The following is a 13,974-nucleotide window of genomic DNA, read 5'->3' on the forward strand; positions in this document are numbered from 1 at the left end:
CATAGCTTAAAAAAATGGTGGCGCAACAACTGCTAGCAAGGAAAAAAAGGAGGAGACAGGATAGAGCGCCAGACATAGGGTGGTGCTTGGTTGAAGACATGAGGGGGTAGGAAAGGGCCCGCTGTAGAAGAAGTTAGTTACGTTGGGTTTTATGGCGCAAAAGCAACAATGGCTATGATGCGCCAGACATTGGGTGATTATGATAATAGGGTTAAAAATGTGAGGTGAAAAACAAATTTCTGTTTACAGTTTGTTTAGAAGACCTCTGGCGTCTAGAAACCTAAAAACATCCTGTATGGGGATGGGTGCATTTTCTGATAGTAATAACATTGGGTGTAGAGGTGTTTGTGTTCTGTAAAATTGTTTAAAATAAATGTGTCTACTATTTTCAAAGACTGGACATGTTATTAAAATATGATTGATGGTCAGAGGTTCCTTGCAATGTTCGCATTCTGGCTGATCTTCTCCACGCAATAAAAGTTGTGGGTTAGACGCAGGCGGCATAGTGTTACTTCGATGAAGCAATTTTGGTGGTTGCAAGACTTCCATTCTTGTATAATAGTCTTGATAATTTGAAGCTTGTTATGCACTTGAGCCTGCCACTCTTCTTGCCATTTTGCCCTAAAGGCTGTCCGACAACTGTTGAAACAGTCTCTGGATGGTGCCCTTATTTCTGCTTTGCTTTGATGACCTGCCCTTGTTGCTACCCTGTCTGCCTTTTCGTTTCCTGGGATACCAACATGGATCGGCACCCATACAAGCCAGATTGTCTTGCCATTTTTCTCAACTCTTTCTAGCTTCAGTAAAATGTCCTCGAGAAACGGTTCGTTTTCCGACCTTAAATGTAGGGCTTTTAATGCGCTAAGTGAGTCAGTGTATATGACAGCTTTTTAGTGATTTCTTGATAAAATTTCTTCGAGAGCAATCAAAAGAGCATATACTTCTGCTGTGAAGATAGATATGAATGGTGGCACTCTTATACATGTTTTCGAGTGGCTTGATATGACAGCACTTCCTGTATATTCTTGTGTTTTTGATCCATCAGTGTAGTATTCAGAGAGTGTGTTATATTTTTCTTGTACGGCTAAGAAATCCTGGATAATTTGTTCCCGTGGAGTTTCCTTCTTCCTTAGATGAGTTAAGGCAAAGTCAGCGTAGTGCGAAAAGTCCAACCATGGAGCCAGTCTTTCCGGCATTCGGACAACCCTTAGTGCCTGATTCGGTACTTTGTAGTCTAGACATATTTCTTCAAAGTGCAGGAGAAGTGGTCTTATCGTGTGCGGTCTGTTGTTGTATTGTATTCTGGTACCGATGTGAGAGACAATGGTGTGACATATGTGGCTTGGTTTCGATCTGGTTCTTAACACATAGGATACAGTAAGTAGCGCTCTTCTTTGTTCTAGGCACAGCTCATTGCTCTCAGCACATAAGCTCTGGACAGGTAAGGTTCTATACGCTCCAGTCGCCAAGCGCAATCCGTGGTGATGTATTGGGTCAAGACGTTTGAGGTAAGATTTTCTGGCTGAACCGTAAATAACGCTGCCGTAGTCAAGTATGCTGCGTACGATCAAGCGGTATATGCGTAAAAGGCAGACTCGATCGGCACACCAGTGTTTCCACGATAGTATTTTCAGGATGTTGAGCGCTTTGTTTGCTTTCTTTTTTGTGTAATTCATATGGGAAATGAAGTTTAGTTTCCTGTTAAAGACTAGGCCTAGGAACTGGTGTTGTGACTTGAGTGGCAGTACACTGTTGTTGATTTTAAGAACAGGGTCCGGATACAAGCCGCGCTTTTGTGAGAAAAGTGGGGTAACGGTTTTCTGGGTAGAAAAGCAAAAGCCGTTTTGATCTGCCCATTTGGTCAGTTTGTTGATGGTTAGCTGGAGCTGCCTTTCACATGTGGATATGCTTGAGGCCCGACATGCTATCTGAAGGTCGTCAACATATAATGAGTGCATGATGGAGGGTGGGATTACTTCATTAACTGAATTCATTTTGACTACGAACAGTGTAGTGCTCAACACACAACCCTGCGGCACACCATTTTCTTGGACAAAAACCTGCGATAGTGTGGAGCCTAACCGTACCTGGAAGTTTCGGTTTAATAGAAAGTCAGGGAGGCAGGCAATTAAGCATTCTTCCGCGTATTCCGAGATTTAGATTTGCCAGGTCTCTCAGTATACTGTACCTCCACGTGGTGTCGTAGGCCTTCCCCAGGTCAAAAAAACACTGCTAGGCAGTGTTGCCTATGCAAGAAGGCCTCACGCAACTTGTGTTCGAGACGAACAAGATGATCGATCGTTGAATGGCCTATCTTATACCCACACTGATGATCATCTAGTAGGTTGTCTACTTCAAGGGTGTATGTTAGTGTTCTGTTTATTACGCTTTCGTATGGTTTTGCCATACAGCTTGTAAGTGCTATGGGTCTATAGCTACCCGGTAAAGTCGGTGGTTTTCCAGTCTTTAGAAATGGTACTATGGTTGCCATTTTCCATTTGCGGGTATTGTGCCAGTTTTCCAAATCATGTTAAAGAACTTTAATAATGTTTGCACTTGAGACAGGTGGGCGAGCATTGCGTAATGAATTCTGTCTGGACTGACTGCTGTCTTTTTTCCCGCCGAAAGCACTGTGCTTAACTCTTGGAGTGTCAAGGGAGCGTTGTACGGCTCATCTAGGCCACCAGTTACGGGTAGTTTTTGTTTTTCGGTTGTCTGTTTGTATGCCAGGAAGGATGGCGTGTAATAAGCGGAACTGGATATAGTGTAAAAGTGTTCGCCTAAAATGTTCGCCTGCTCCTCTAGAGACGTCTGTGTGCCTAGGTCTGTAAGTATGGATATCGCGTATGAGGAATAGTCTCCGCTGAATTTTCTAACCTGGTTCCACATTTTCTTGGGTCTGGTTGTGCTATTGATTGTAGATATGTACCGTAATTACTCGAATCTAACGCGCACCTTTTTTCCGGTTAAGCAAGTTCATAAATCGCATGCGCGTTAGAATCGAGTACGAACAAAAAATTACGGTCAATCTATTGCCATCGCAAATCCAAAATGGCCGCCCCCTACGTGCGTCGGCATGGTGCGTCGGCTATTTCTGCCTATGTGTTTACCATGTGCGGCACTTCGTACGTGTGCTGAGGAGTTCGTCATCTAGTAGTGCATTAGCATCGACGACGTGAAAGGGCCGACTCCAAAAACTCAAGTGCACCACGATGCCGCTTTTAAAAGAAAAGTCATCGCGTGTGCAGAAACGGACGGAAGTCGGGCCGCATCGCGGTCGTTCCCGAAACGTGCGTGCGGAACCGGCGGAAACAAAAGCAGAAGATTGTCGACAGCAAAGCTTCACGCAAAGGCTTCAGTGAACCACAGCAGGGTCGGTTTCCGCAAATTAAAGAGCTGCTCCGCGAGTATGTGCTTGAGGAGCGAGCGGCACAGCGGCCCGTGACGACAGAACTGCTCCAAGGGCGGGCTATGCAATTAGTCTTAGAAAAAAGTCTAATGCGGAGCCAGTTTAAAGCGAGCAGGTGCTGGCTAATTAACTATATGAAGAGGAAAGGCTCTTCCCTTCGAAGGGGAACATGCATATGCAAAAACTTTTCCGGAAAAGTACAATGAAAAAGCTTTACAGTTTTCAAAGGTTCGTCCTAAACTTGCGGCGCAACAACGGCTACCTGCTTGGGCAAATCTGGAATGCCGATCAGACGCCTCTTTACTTCGACATGCCTGGCACCACAACTGTCGAGAAGAAGGGGGCAAAGCAAGTTCGCGTGCTGACATCGGTCCTCGGTAAAACTACAGTGACGGCAATGCTCTGTTACACGTCAGATGGGCACAAGCTTCGCCCGTACCTCATATTTAGATGGAAAACAATCCCGAAAGGAATCGTTTTTTCGAGTGGTGTGATCGTGCGGGCCAGCGAAAAAAAATGGATGCGCGTTGCAATCGATGTCTTACGTTTTTTTTTTTTTTTTTTCGCGGTGGAAATCGGGTGCGCGTTACAATCGAGGGCGCGGTAGAATCGAGTAAATACGGTACTTCTGCCAGGACGATTTTTCTGCATTTCTACGAATATATCGTGCTTTTGCTTTAGCTTGTTTGAACGCAAGGAGGTTGTCACATGTGGGGTACCTACGGAAGTTGCACCATGCTTTATTTTGTAGTTTTTTGGCTTTTGCACACTCACTGGTCCACCATGGCTTTAGCTTTGTTCCCACTAGTTCTGAAGACTGGGGAATAGCTTGCTCTGCCGCAGACAGTATGCAATCGGTGATCTTGTCATTTATTTCATCTATTGTTAGGTGTTCAGAAAACTCATCCTGTACATTAGCTCTCTGTTTGAACAAAGGCCAATTAGCTTTGTGAAGCTTCCAACGCTGTGGTCGAGAGCGTATGGTCGGAAGTGGTGATGTTAGTTTTACAATCGACGGTAGATGGTCACTACCGTAAGGGTTGTTTATTGTTTCCCATGTAAAATCAGCAGACAGTGAGCAAGAGCACAGTGCCAAATCCAAGCAACTCATGGTTCCTGTGCCTGGAGAGCAGTATATTGGTGATCCAGTGTTTAAAAGACACACATTGTTAGTAAGAATAAAATCTTCAATTACCTGCCCTCTACTGTCTGTCTTTACACTACCCCATAGTATGTTGTGCGCATTGAAATCTTCTGCAATTAAAGAAGGTTTAGGTAGCTGTTCTGCAATCAATTCTAGATCTTTTACAGTTAAATGTGTATGAGGTGGAATGTATATGGAACAAATAGTGATAGTTTTATGTGATAAAATGGTGACTACAGCCGTTTCAATAAAACTGTTAACTATAACTTCTTTTACCGCCACACCACTTTGGACAACAATGGCAACGCCGCCTGACAGCCAGTTGCTTTGCGAGCGGTCACGAGCGGTCGCAACGTATAACAGTGTAACCTTTTAGTATTTTGGTGTTTTTTGGTCCCGGATTCGTTTCCTGCAAGCATAACGCTACAGGAGAGAAACTTGTAAATATGTCCTTAATGTCGCTTAAGTTTCGTGTCATGCCTCTGCAGTTCCAATGGATGATGTATGCCATTACGTGAAATGATGTGTATAAAATTTAGTATTTTGAGTTAGTTGTGCATACGCTAAAAAGCGACAATATCCATGTGCTTCGTCACTTTTTTTTTTTTGTGGGGCCTAAATTGTGTTTCAGCTCCCTTTCCCTCCTTGGCAGGGAGGAATGATGGGCTGCCTGATCGCCCTGCTGGTTGGAGCAGGGTCTGTCAGGCTTTCAGTGTCCGATGGACTCACGTCCATCGACTCATCACCACCAGGGTGCTCAACAGTGTTGGTGCCCGGCGAGGATGCTGGCCTTCTCAAGTGAGGCTGGCTACTCGGCATCGTTGTTGAGACCGCTTTTGCCTCGACATTAGGTTGGCTGACACCAACACTGGTCGAAGCTTTGGGGCCTCCCTGAAAAAAGGCACTTGGTGCCTTTTTTCGCTCTTGTCTGGGGGACGGAGCGTGGCCACTAGGTCCTGGAGTTCGACCTGTGTGCTTACAGATACCGTCGGCGGTGCCTTCCCCCTTCGCACCGCTTCAGCGTAAGTGCCCTTTTGGGCAAGAACCACTCGCTTGCGCGCTTCTGGATACGGTATGTTTTCTTTGGTTTTCAGTGTAAGTATGTCTTTTTCTTTTTGCCATTCTGGGCAGGAGCGTGAGTACGCTGCATGGGGCCCCTTGCAATTCACACAGTTTAAAGGGTTGGTGCACTCGCCATCATCATGTTCATTCTGGCCGCATTTCATGCAGGTTGGACTACCACGACATGAATGAGACCCGTGCCCAAACCTCTGGCACCGGAAGCACCTGCGAGGATTAGGTATGTAGGGCCTCACACGTAGGTAAAGGTACGCTACCTTAACTGCAGCAGTAAGTGTCGTGCTTGTGAATGTTAGTATTACATTCCTTGTGCGGGTTTCCTTCTTATCTCTACGAATGATGATTGCTCGTGCGGCAAGTACACCTTGATCCGCTAAAGCATCCTCAATTTCTGCGTCAGTGCACTTGAGCAGTTCATTGTCCGATATTACACCTTGCGCGTAATTGAGAGATCGGTGAGCTGTTACACGGACTTCATGTAGTCCGATTTTTCCAAGGTGTCCAAATTTGTCACTTTGTTCTTTGTTTTTCACTTCTATGAGGCGATCTCCTGAATTCATTTTTTTTGCACTGTAATTGCTTCCAATGCATTCTTTGATTGCTTTTGCAATCGGGAATGGTGATATGTCCTGAATCTTAGTTTCAGCCAATGACGTTACTACAAAGAATTTCGTGTAATCGCTCTCTTTAGTCAGAAGATTTCTATTTGCTTCGGTGCGACCCCTTTTACGGAACCGATCATTGTGGAAAGGGGGGTACTTTTTTCCATAGAAAAGCATGTTTATTCGGTAGCTATGCTGGCCACCCACCATGGAGTCCAACAAAAGGAACGTATACACACGTTAGCCATACATTGCTACTATAACCCTGTGGTCCTGACCAAGGGAGGTCAGTCCCCCAGGGTTAACCCTAGCCGCCAAGAAATTTGGAAGTAAACGAAAAAGAGAAGACGACAGGACAGGTAGGAAGTGACCAATAAAGACGAAGATGTAGGGAGAGAGAAATAGGAAAAGGCGACTGCAGATTTCCCCTGGGTTGGTCAGCCCAGGGGCGCCGTCTACGTGAAGCCGAGGCCAAAGGGGTGCGTTGCCTCAGCCGGGCGGCCTTAAAGGTCCAATTACCCAGCGTCGGCTCAACCCCCAGGATCCCCTTTTCCCCGGACTCGGCAAAGCCATGCACGGCTAGGCGTGGGAGGGAACCAAAACTCCCCCATTAGCTCGGGTCCATGGTGTCGTTACACACCAAATGCCTACTTGCACAGGCGCCCCTGCGAGGGCTGTAGAAGAAATATGCTTTAACAGAGTGTGACCTTGGGCGAGTTGGTGCATAGCTTAATAAAATGATGGTGGCGCAACAACTGCTAGCAAGAAAAAAAAAAGAAGGAGACCGGATAGAACGTCAGACATAGGGTGGTGTTTACTTGAAGACATGAGGAGGTAGGAAAGGGCCCGCTGTGAAAGAAATATGCTTTAGCAGAGTGTGACTTTGGGCGAGTTGGTGCCGAGCTTAATAAAATGATGGTGGCGCAACAGATACTAGCAAGGAAAAAAGAAGGAGACAGGATAGAGCACCAGACATAGGGTGGTGTTTACTTGAAGACATGAGGGGGTCAGAAAGGGCCCGTTGTAGAAGAAATATGCTTTAGCACAGTGTGACTTCGGGCGAGTTGGTGTAGAGGTTAACCAAATGATGCGTGTCACCTTCTGTGCGTCAAGAGATGCAATGAAATGCTGCTTGTTCACTTGAGTTTGATTAATGAAAAAAGAACCGCCAGATTTTACCATGAGAAATGGCACGAGTAGTTCAAAAATTCAGTTTTTGCTTCGTTAATTTAGGTTGAGCCAATCAGTGGGGCCCAGTTGAATGAAAACACGTTTGCCATTTCAGAGCCAATGAAAGGAAATCGATCAATATCCGTTGTTGGTCCTATGACTTCAATGCTTTCGTTCTGCGGCTATTAGTTGTGCAGCGTTGTGCACGGCAACAGTGACAGATGGTTCGTTTCTTGAGGGCACTAATTTGAAGTGCCTGATGTGGACTACTGAAACGCGATTTTCTTTCAAAATAGTCCTTCCTAGGGCCAAAAATAACACTACGAGGTTTCTGGACTGCTATTTTCAACAATCAACATCAACTAGTCCCCTTTAGTGTCCCTTTAATAAAAGGCTGTCTCCACAGATTTGCAGAAAAATCGAGATAGGGAATTAGCACACAGCACTCAAACTTTTCTCATGTTACTGCTTGTGCCGGTTATTAGCCCTACCGCATTGATTTCTCGAGGCGCAAGTGGATATGTTGTTCCAGTGTGACATGATGCGTTATTGGTACCACTTTGGTTTGAGGCACGCTGACGAACTGAACTTTTCTTTCTTTCTGCTTTCAATATTGTTTCGAGTAATGTTGCCTATTTAAAGGCAGCATATCCTTCAGTCGAGCGATGGGAGGAGCCGCTGGCCAGCCAAAACCTGGACGATCAGCTGAGTCGAGGTTCTCGTTGATGGACCCGGCTTGCTGAGTGGCTGCTGCCGCGGAGCCCAGGTTTGAGCCCACCCCACCACGAAATCCACTGCAGTACTGCAAGTGTAGCGCGTTTTCACCACCACCACTAAAAGCGCTTCAAGAGACACTACTGCATTGAGGCAATTAATACAGCGCCGTAATGATGTAAATACGAGGTGGCCCGTTTTAACAACGTTGCCTTTAATGATGGACCGCGACATAATGCGCCGTTTGTTCTCTTACTGAAGTGATTGGAGAAGTTTTTATTTGTTTTTTTTTCTTTACTGCTGCGCGCGGTGACTATGTTCAAGCTCCCTGCAGCTGCTTTCCCTCATCGTAGTATACAATGACACTGTTAGCATGTTCATTGCTGGGTATTCGTTTCATCGGCTCGGTCACACCTTGTGGTTCACCCAAGCCCGCAGCCGCACCAGCCAGCTAGTGCAAATTAAAGCATCCAGACAACCGGTGACAACCACGACTTCGGCGCACTCGCATTTTAATAGCGGAGAACGATACGGGACACATTTCACTCCCGCAAGACAAGCGTCGTGTCAAGATGGGAAGACAGAGAGCACACCACCGTGCGAGTATCTACTGTGTCGTTGCGAGCTTGAATGTCTATCTACGTTTGCATATAGCAATAGCACACATTCATTGGATGAAAGCGATGTGCATATTGTTTTGTTTGAAGGAACCAATCTGATCACATGAATAAGTCTGTGTGTGCGATTTCAGGTGAAATAGGCCTGAAGTCGAAGCTACATGTATTGTAGTCATATGTATTGTGGTTTTGGGACTTACTGAAACATACTGTCTAACTACAAAGCCGTCAGGGTCGGAACCCATTTTATGCTGACCTGCACAATGGACAATGTTTGGCATCAGCCCATATGTTGCCTTTATGCAGCAACACGAAAAATATGTGTAACAGATTGATTTGGGAACATCACATTATGTGTAACAAATTTTTAGTTGGAGCAACAGTGTCAATGCAAAGGAATGGAAACCTTGTCAAGGGTGGTTGTTAAAAGTGATAATAAACTTAATTCGCACGCATACAACAGAATCTAGTTGCCCACCCAGCACATGCAGTATCAATCGGAAATCATCGGCAAAGGTATTCATTCCACGTTAGACAAAAAAAAAAGTTGAGCGTTATATCTCTGATAAATGAACACGGTTATTATTTCAGAGCTGTCACAAGTAACAATACTTAAAACGGTACTGAGAATAAAAAATAAAAAAACTGCACAATTCGCACCCAAGTCGGATACTAACGACCCACGAAATTCACATAGTAGGGCTGTCTAACAACAGCCTCAGACAGGTGTCCACTTGCAAAAATCCACTTGCAGAAATCCACTTGCAGAAATCCACTTGCAGCACCGCAATGGATTTCGCGGTGGGGGAGCTCAGACCAGGGTACCGCAGCGGCTGCCACTCAGCAAGTCGGGTCTGTCAGTGAGAATGTCGACTCGATCATTCAGGTTCTCAGTGGCCAGAGGCTCCTCCCATCGCTCAACTGTAGGGTGTTGCCCAGCGCGATTCTCTCTTTAAAATAGGCAACATTACTCAAACAAATATTGAAAGCAGGAAAGAAAGAAAAAAATTTAGTTTGTCATCGATTTTCGAACTGAAGTCGCACAACAACAACGCATTATGTTGCACACCAACAGCATACACGCGCCTCGAGAAATCAACGCAGTAGGGCTCTCTAACAACCGGCCCAAATAGCGACAAGATTTTTTTGCAAAAAAAAGCAAAATTATGACTTTTTCACAGCAGTAACGTCAATAAGCAGTAACGCAATACGCTGAAAAGAAATGAAAAAAAAAATTGCTAAACGAAAATTCGAACTGACAACCTGCGGCACGATCGCTAACTGTGGGTCAAGCCACTACGCCACCAGTACAACGACGTAGCAGCGTTTAAAACGACTACAAATTTACAACATTGGGCCCCCTCATTTTTACCATTTCCCTGCAATGACGTGCCCTCTCAATGTAGTCATTGCTTTACGGTGACGGGGCCTATCACTACAGCTGCATTGCTATTATGACAGGCCCCCCTCACTGCTACAATTTCACTACGCTAACGGGTCCCCTCACTTTAACGATTGTGCTGCATTGATGGGCCGCGTCGCCATAGTCACTGCCTAAGAATAATGATTTTTGGCAGTCTCTCACAATTGGCCGCATTGAGGTATGAGTGTACAAATATTTTCGGTCTACGTGAAGGCTGACTTCTACTCTGCGATGACCTACCTCAACCAATGCTCCTCCCAGAGCCGGCACTCGCTTTGAAGCATGCCTGCTGCTTCGTGCCGGGGTGCCCGTGCCATGGCTGCTTCCAGGGCTGCCTGCGCCTGCTCAAAGCAGCCCTGCTGCTCCAGGGCCAAAGCCAAGGAGGTCTCGGGGTGGCGTGCTCGCCGCTGCCACAGGCCGCCCAGGAGATCCTCCTCACGCAGCAGGGAGTACAGCTCGGCCAGGGCATCCTCAGCCGCAGAGCCGGCCTCCTCGGCCGCACCTCGCACTACGCTGCTGCACGAAGCACTGCTGCCTCCGCGCCCAATCAAGGCTGCCTGCTCCAGGAGCAGACAGGCACGATGCCACAGGTTGTGCGAGCGGCCCAAGTACTGTACACAGGAAGAAGGCAAAATTAGCAGGAGAAATTACAGTGGAACCCTCCTCAATTATACAGACGCCATATAATCCAAGAATTGAAAGTAGAGGCAGCAATACTCAGCCTTGCACAAAAAAGAGGCACAGACTGCCTGAATAAGCACAAGACATGGCCTTTTGCTTTTCCAATAAAGGTATATCGAATTATTTTTGCTATTGGCAGCATTACTGAGTTCACGCAGGTTCGAGCAAACCTTCATTCTCGATTTTGAAAAAATCATTCCAACGTACATCATTCTCCCAATAAATTGAGTCTGAAAATTGCTTGCGCATGAAAACGAAATCAAATCTGCTTTGCCAACAGCCTCCCGTCAGAAGCGTTGAGCACAGCATTATTGCCATCAATGGCGACGGATCATGAGTTGACGAGTTTGTGTAGAATGTCTTTTGCGTGACTTAGCTGTGTGCGTTGTAATTTGTGGCCTTATGACGTGCAATTAGTGATGCCCCATTTTATTAAGGACAATATTGTTTCTTAGAATATTTAAACGCACAAATTTTGGTCTGTGTCTGTCACACAATTCAGCCACCTGGCCATGTTTCAGAACTTTCTGAACGGCCAGCAATCTTGCACTGGTGACTGCATTCATACTTGCGAACATCGTCGATCATAAAGCAAGTACTACACATATCCGAGGCAAAAAATCGATATGTAAGTACCGTATTTACTCGCATAATCCTCGCACTCGCATAATTCTCGCACCCCCCACATCGCCCAAGAAAAATACGAGAAAATTTTTTCCTCGAGTAATTACCGCACCCACGAAAACTGCCGCAATAATGTCGTCTGCTCGTTCCAACCACTGATGATAGCGCGCGCCATTTCTTAAGCATCAAGCGTACTATTGCACGGAGATTCCATCCAATCCAAGCCAAGCCGAAGTAGCCAGTGCGCGTTGCGCCGTGTTTTGTATGTTGTGTCGGTTATCTTGGCACGTTATGGGGCGATACTGGAGCCACACGGCTGCTTCAAGTTGCAAGTGATAGATCATACGCTAAACAACGGCAACAAGGCCGCCGGTAGGCCCTTCGGAGCCTACGAGTTTTGTGTTCGCTACTGGTGACGGCAGCTGAAATCCACCAAGACGCGTTGGGCCTGCCGTGCGCCTAAAACTGGGATTGATGGTAAACTTCATTTCTTCTGAAGGAAACTGCGGAGGATTCTGTTAAATAGTCATCAGCCCAATACTGACGCCCTACGCTTACCTTTTGAGGGCTCCTGTTGAGCGCCGACCGCTACCGCTATGCCCGCAACGCCCACAAGCTTTGCGTATGGTATTCTAATTCTCGACTATTTGCTTCCACTTGTCTCAAATAGATCTTACCTTGTGTTGAACCCCTGCTTTTATTGTTGAGGTAAGTTCTAATTAGTACTTTGTAAAGCTTGCTGTAAGCGGCTGGTATGAGAATCCCGATTTGCGGCTGCTTCGTTTTTTTTCCCTCTCTGCGTTTTCGTGAAAAGTTTTCCCCGCGTAATTCTCGCACCCCCCAACTTTGCATCAGGTTTCCGGCAAAAAAATGCGAGGATTATGCGAGTAAATACGGTATTATGTAGTGTGGTACTTTAATAGAAAATATATAGATACCCAACTCTTGATGATGATGTGCGATGTTTTTTGGCGCAAGGGCCATTTGATGGCCAAAGAGCGCCAGACCATAGAACAAGATGTGAAAAATGAATGTGTTGGGTGGCTGTATAAGAGCCTTAAAATTCCTCGCGCTAAGGCGGGTAAAATATAGAAGTAATCAAATTATGACAGTGACATGAAATGTATAGTGAGAATGAATGGCGAAAGGTTCTGATAATAAAGCACGGTGGAGATATTTGGCACTAGCACAAGTGCCCAATCTGTGCCCTTGTGTCGAAGGGGTGCGAAGTAGGTGCTTTTGAATAAAACCAGCACAGCAGCAACCTCAAGACACTCTTGAGAGGTTACGCTACGCGATGCGTTGGTATATTACATTAAAAGTGCAGATATTTCTTAAAAACGCCAACCCAGATTTATGACTGAAAAGTGGTTCTCTACCGACAAACATAGCCAGGTGAAGTGGTATCTATTGATGATTGATGTGTGGCGCTTTATGGTGCAAGGGCCAATTGATGGCCAAAGAGCACCATTTCAATGAGTAGAGATGTGGACAATGATATGTTGCGTGGCTGTATAGGGGCCTTAAAATTCCTCGCGATAATGCGGGCAAAAACATAAGTATTAAAATCATGACAGTGGCGTGATATGCATAGTAAAAAAGGGTGACAAAGGTTTTCATAATAAAAATGTGTAAAAATATTTCGCACTAGCACAAGTGCCTCATCAGCGCCCTTGTGTCCAAGGGCTGCGAGGCAAGTGCTTTTAAATGTAGTCTATGCAGCAGCAACTTCTCTTAAGAGGTTGCGCTACGCATTGCCTGGGTATATGACATGATAAAAGCGAACATCTCTTAAAAAAGCTAGCAGCGATTTATGAGTGAACAGTTGTTCCCTACCGACGAACATTGCAGGGTGTAAAGGTATATGTAGTCGGTAGGGTAATGAAAAGTGTTGTTTTCTTAGAGTGTCTAGTTGTTTGCACTGGATTAAAATGTGAAGAACTGTTAGTGCTTTACCACATCTGTCACACAATGGTAGATCGCCACCAAACAAAAGATGTGAGTGTGTCGTGTATGTGTGTCCTATCCTGAGCCTCGTTAGTGTTACCTCTGTGTGACGTTATTTTGATACTGGCGGCCAATGGCCAAGGTGTGGCTTAATAACATGTAGTTTGTTTTGCGTGTGTCTATACCACTTGCTCTGCCAGTAGCGCCTGGCTTAAGATCAAGGGCTGGGATTGATATGGGTGTAGTGGCAGTGCTTTCGTGGACGGATGCAGCAAGCTGATCCGCCATCACGTTGCCTCGGATCTCACGGTGCTCTGGCACCCAGCACACTACAACATGTTTGAGTGTGTAGAGTGTGCATAAAATAAAGTGAGACGAGGACAGTTTTTTTTTTTTTTCGTTTTTTTAAGAGTTTGCAGAGCTTTTACCACACTGAGTCAGTGCAGCAGCAACCTCTCTTGAGAGGTCACGCTACGCAATGCCTGGGTATATTACATGGTAAAAACCGACATCTTTTAAAAAAGCTAGCAATGATTTATGGGTGAAAAGTGGTTCCCTGCTGA

General features: G+C 45.7%; 1 protein-coding gene across 7 annotated transcripts in view; it reads right to left on the bottom strand.

The window, feature by feature from the left end:
- Nucleotides 1–13,974, bottom strand: part of Nipped-A (Transcription-associated protein Nipped-A) — a 991,444-nt gene that overhangs the window by 244,025 nt on the left and 733,445 nt on the right. For all 7 annotated transcript variants that reach the window (XM_075869412.1, XM_075869408.1, XM_075869400.1 and 4 more), the window contains one exon: nucleotides 10,400–10,770. In XM_075869412.1, the coding sequence (XP_075725527.1) occupies nucleotides 10,400–10,770 (371 nt within the window). The remainder of the gene's footprint in view (nucleotides 1–10,399; nucleotides 10,771–13,974) is intronic.

This window comes from Rhipicephalus microplus, chromosome 1, assembly GCF_043290135.1.
Source record: "Rhipicephalus microplus isolate Deutch F79 chromosome 1, USDA_Rmic, whole genome shotgun sequence".
In the NCBI taxonomy this organism is placed as follows: Eukaryota; Metazoa; Arthropoda; class Arachnida; order Ixodida; family Ixodidae; genus Rhipicephalus; species Rhipicephalus microplus.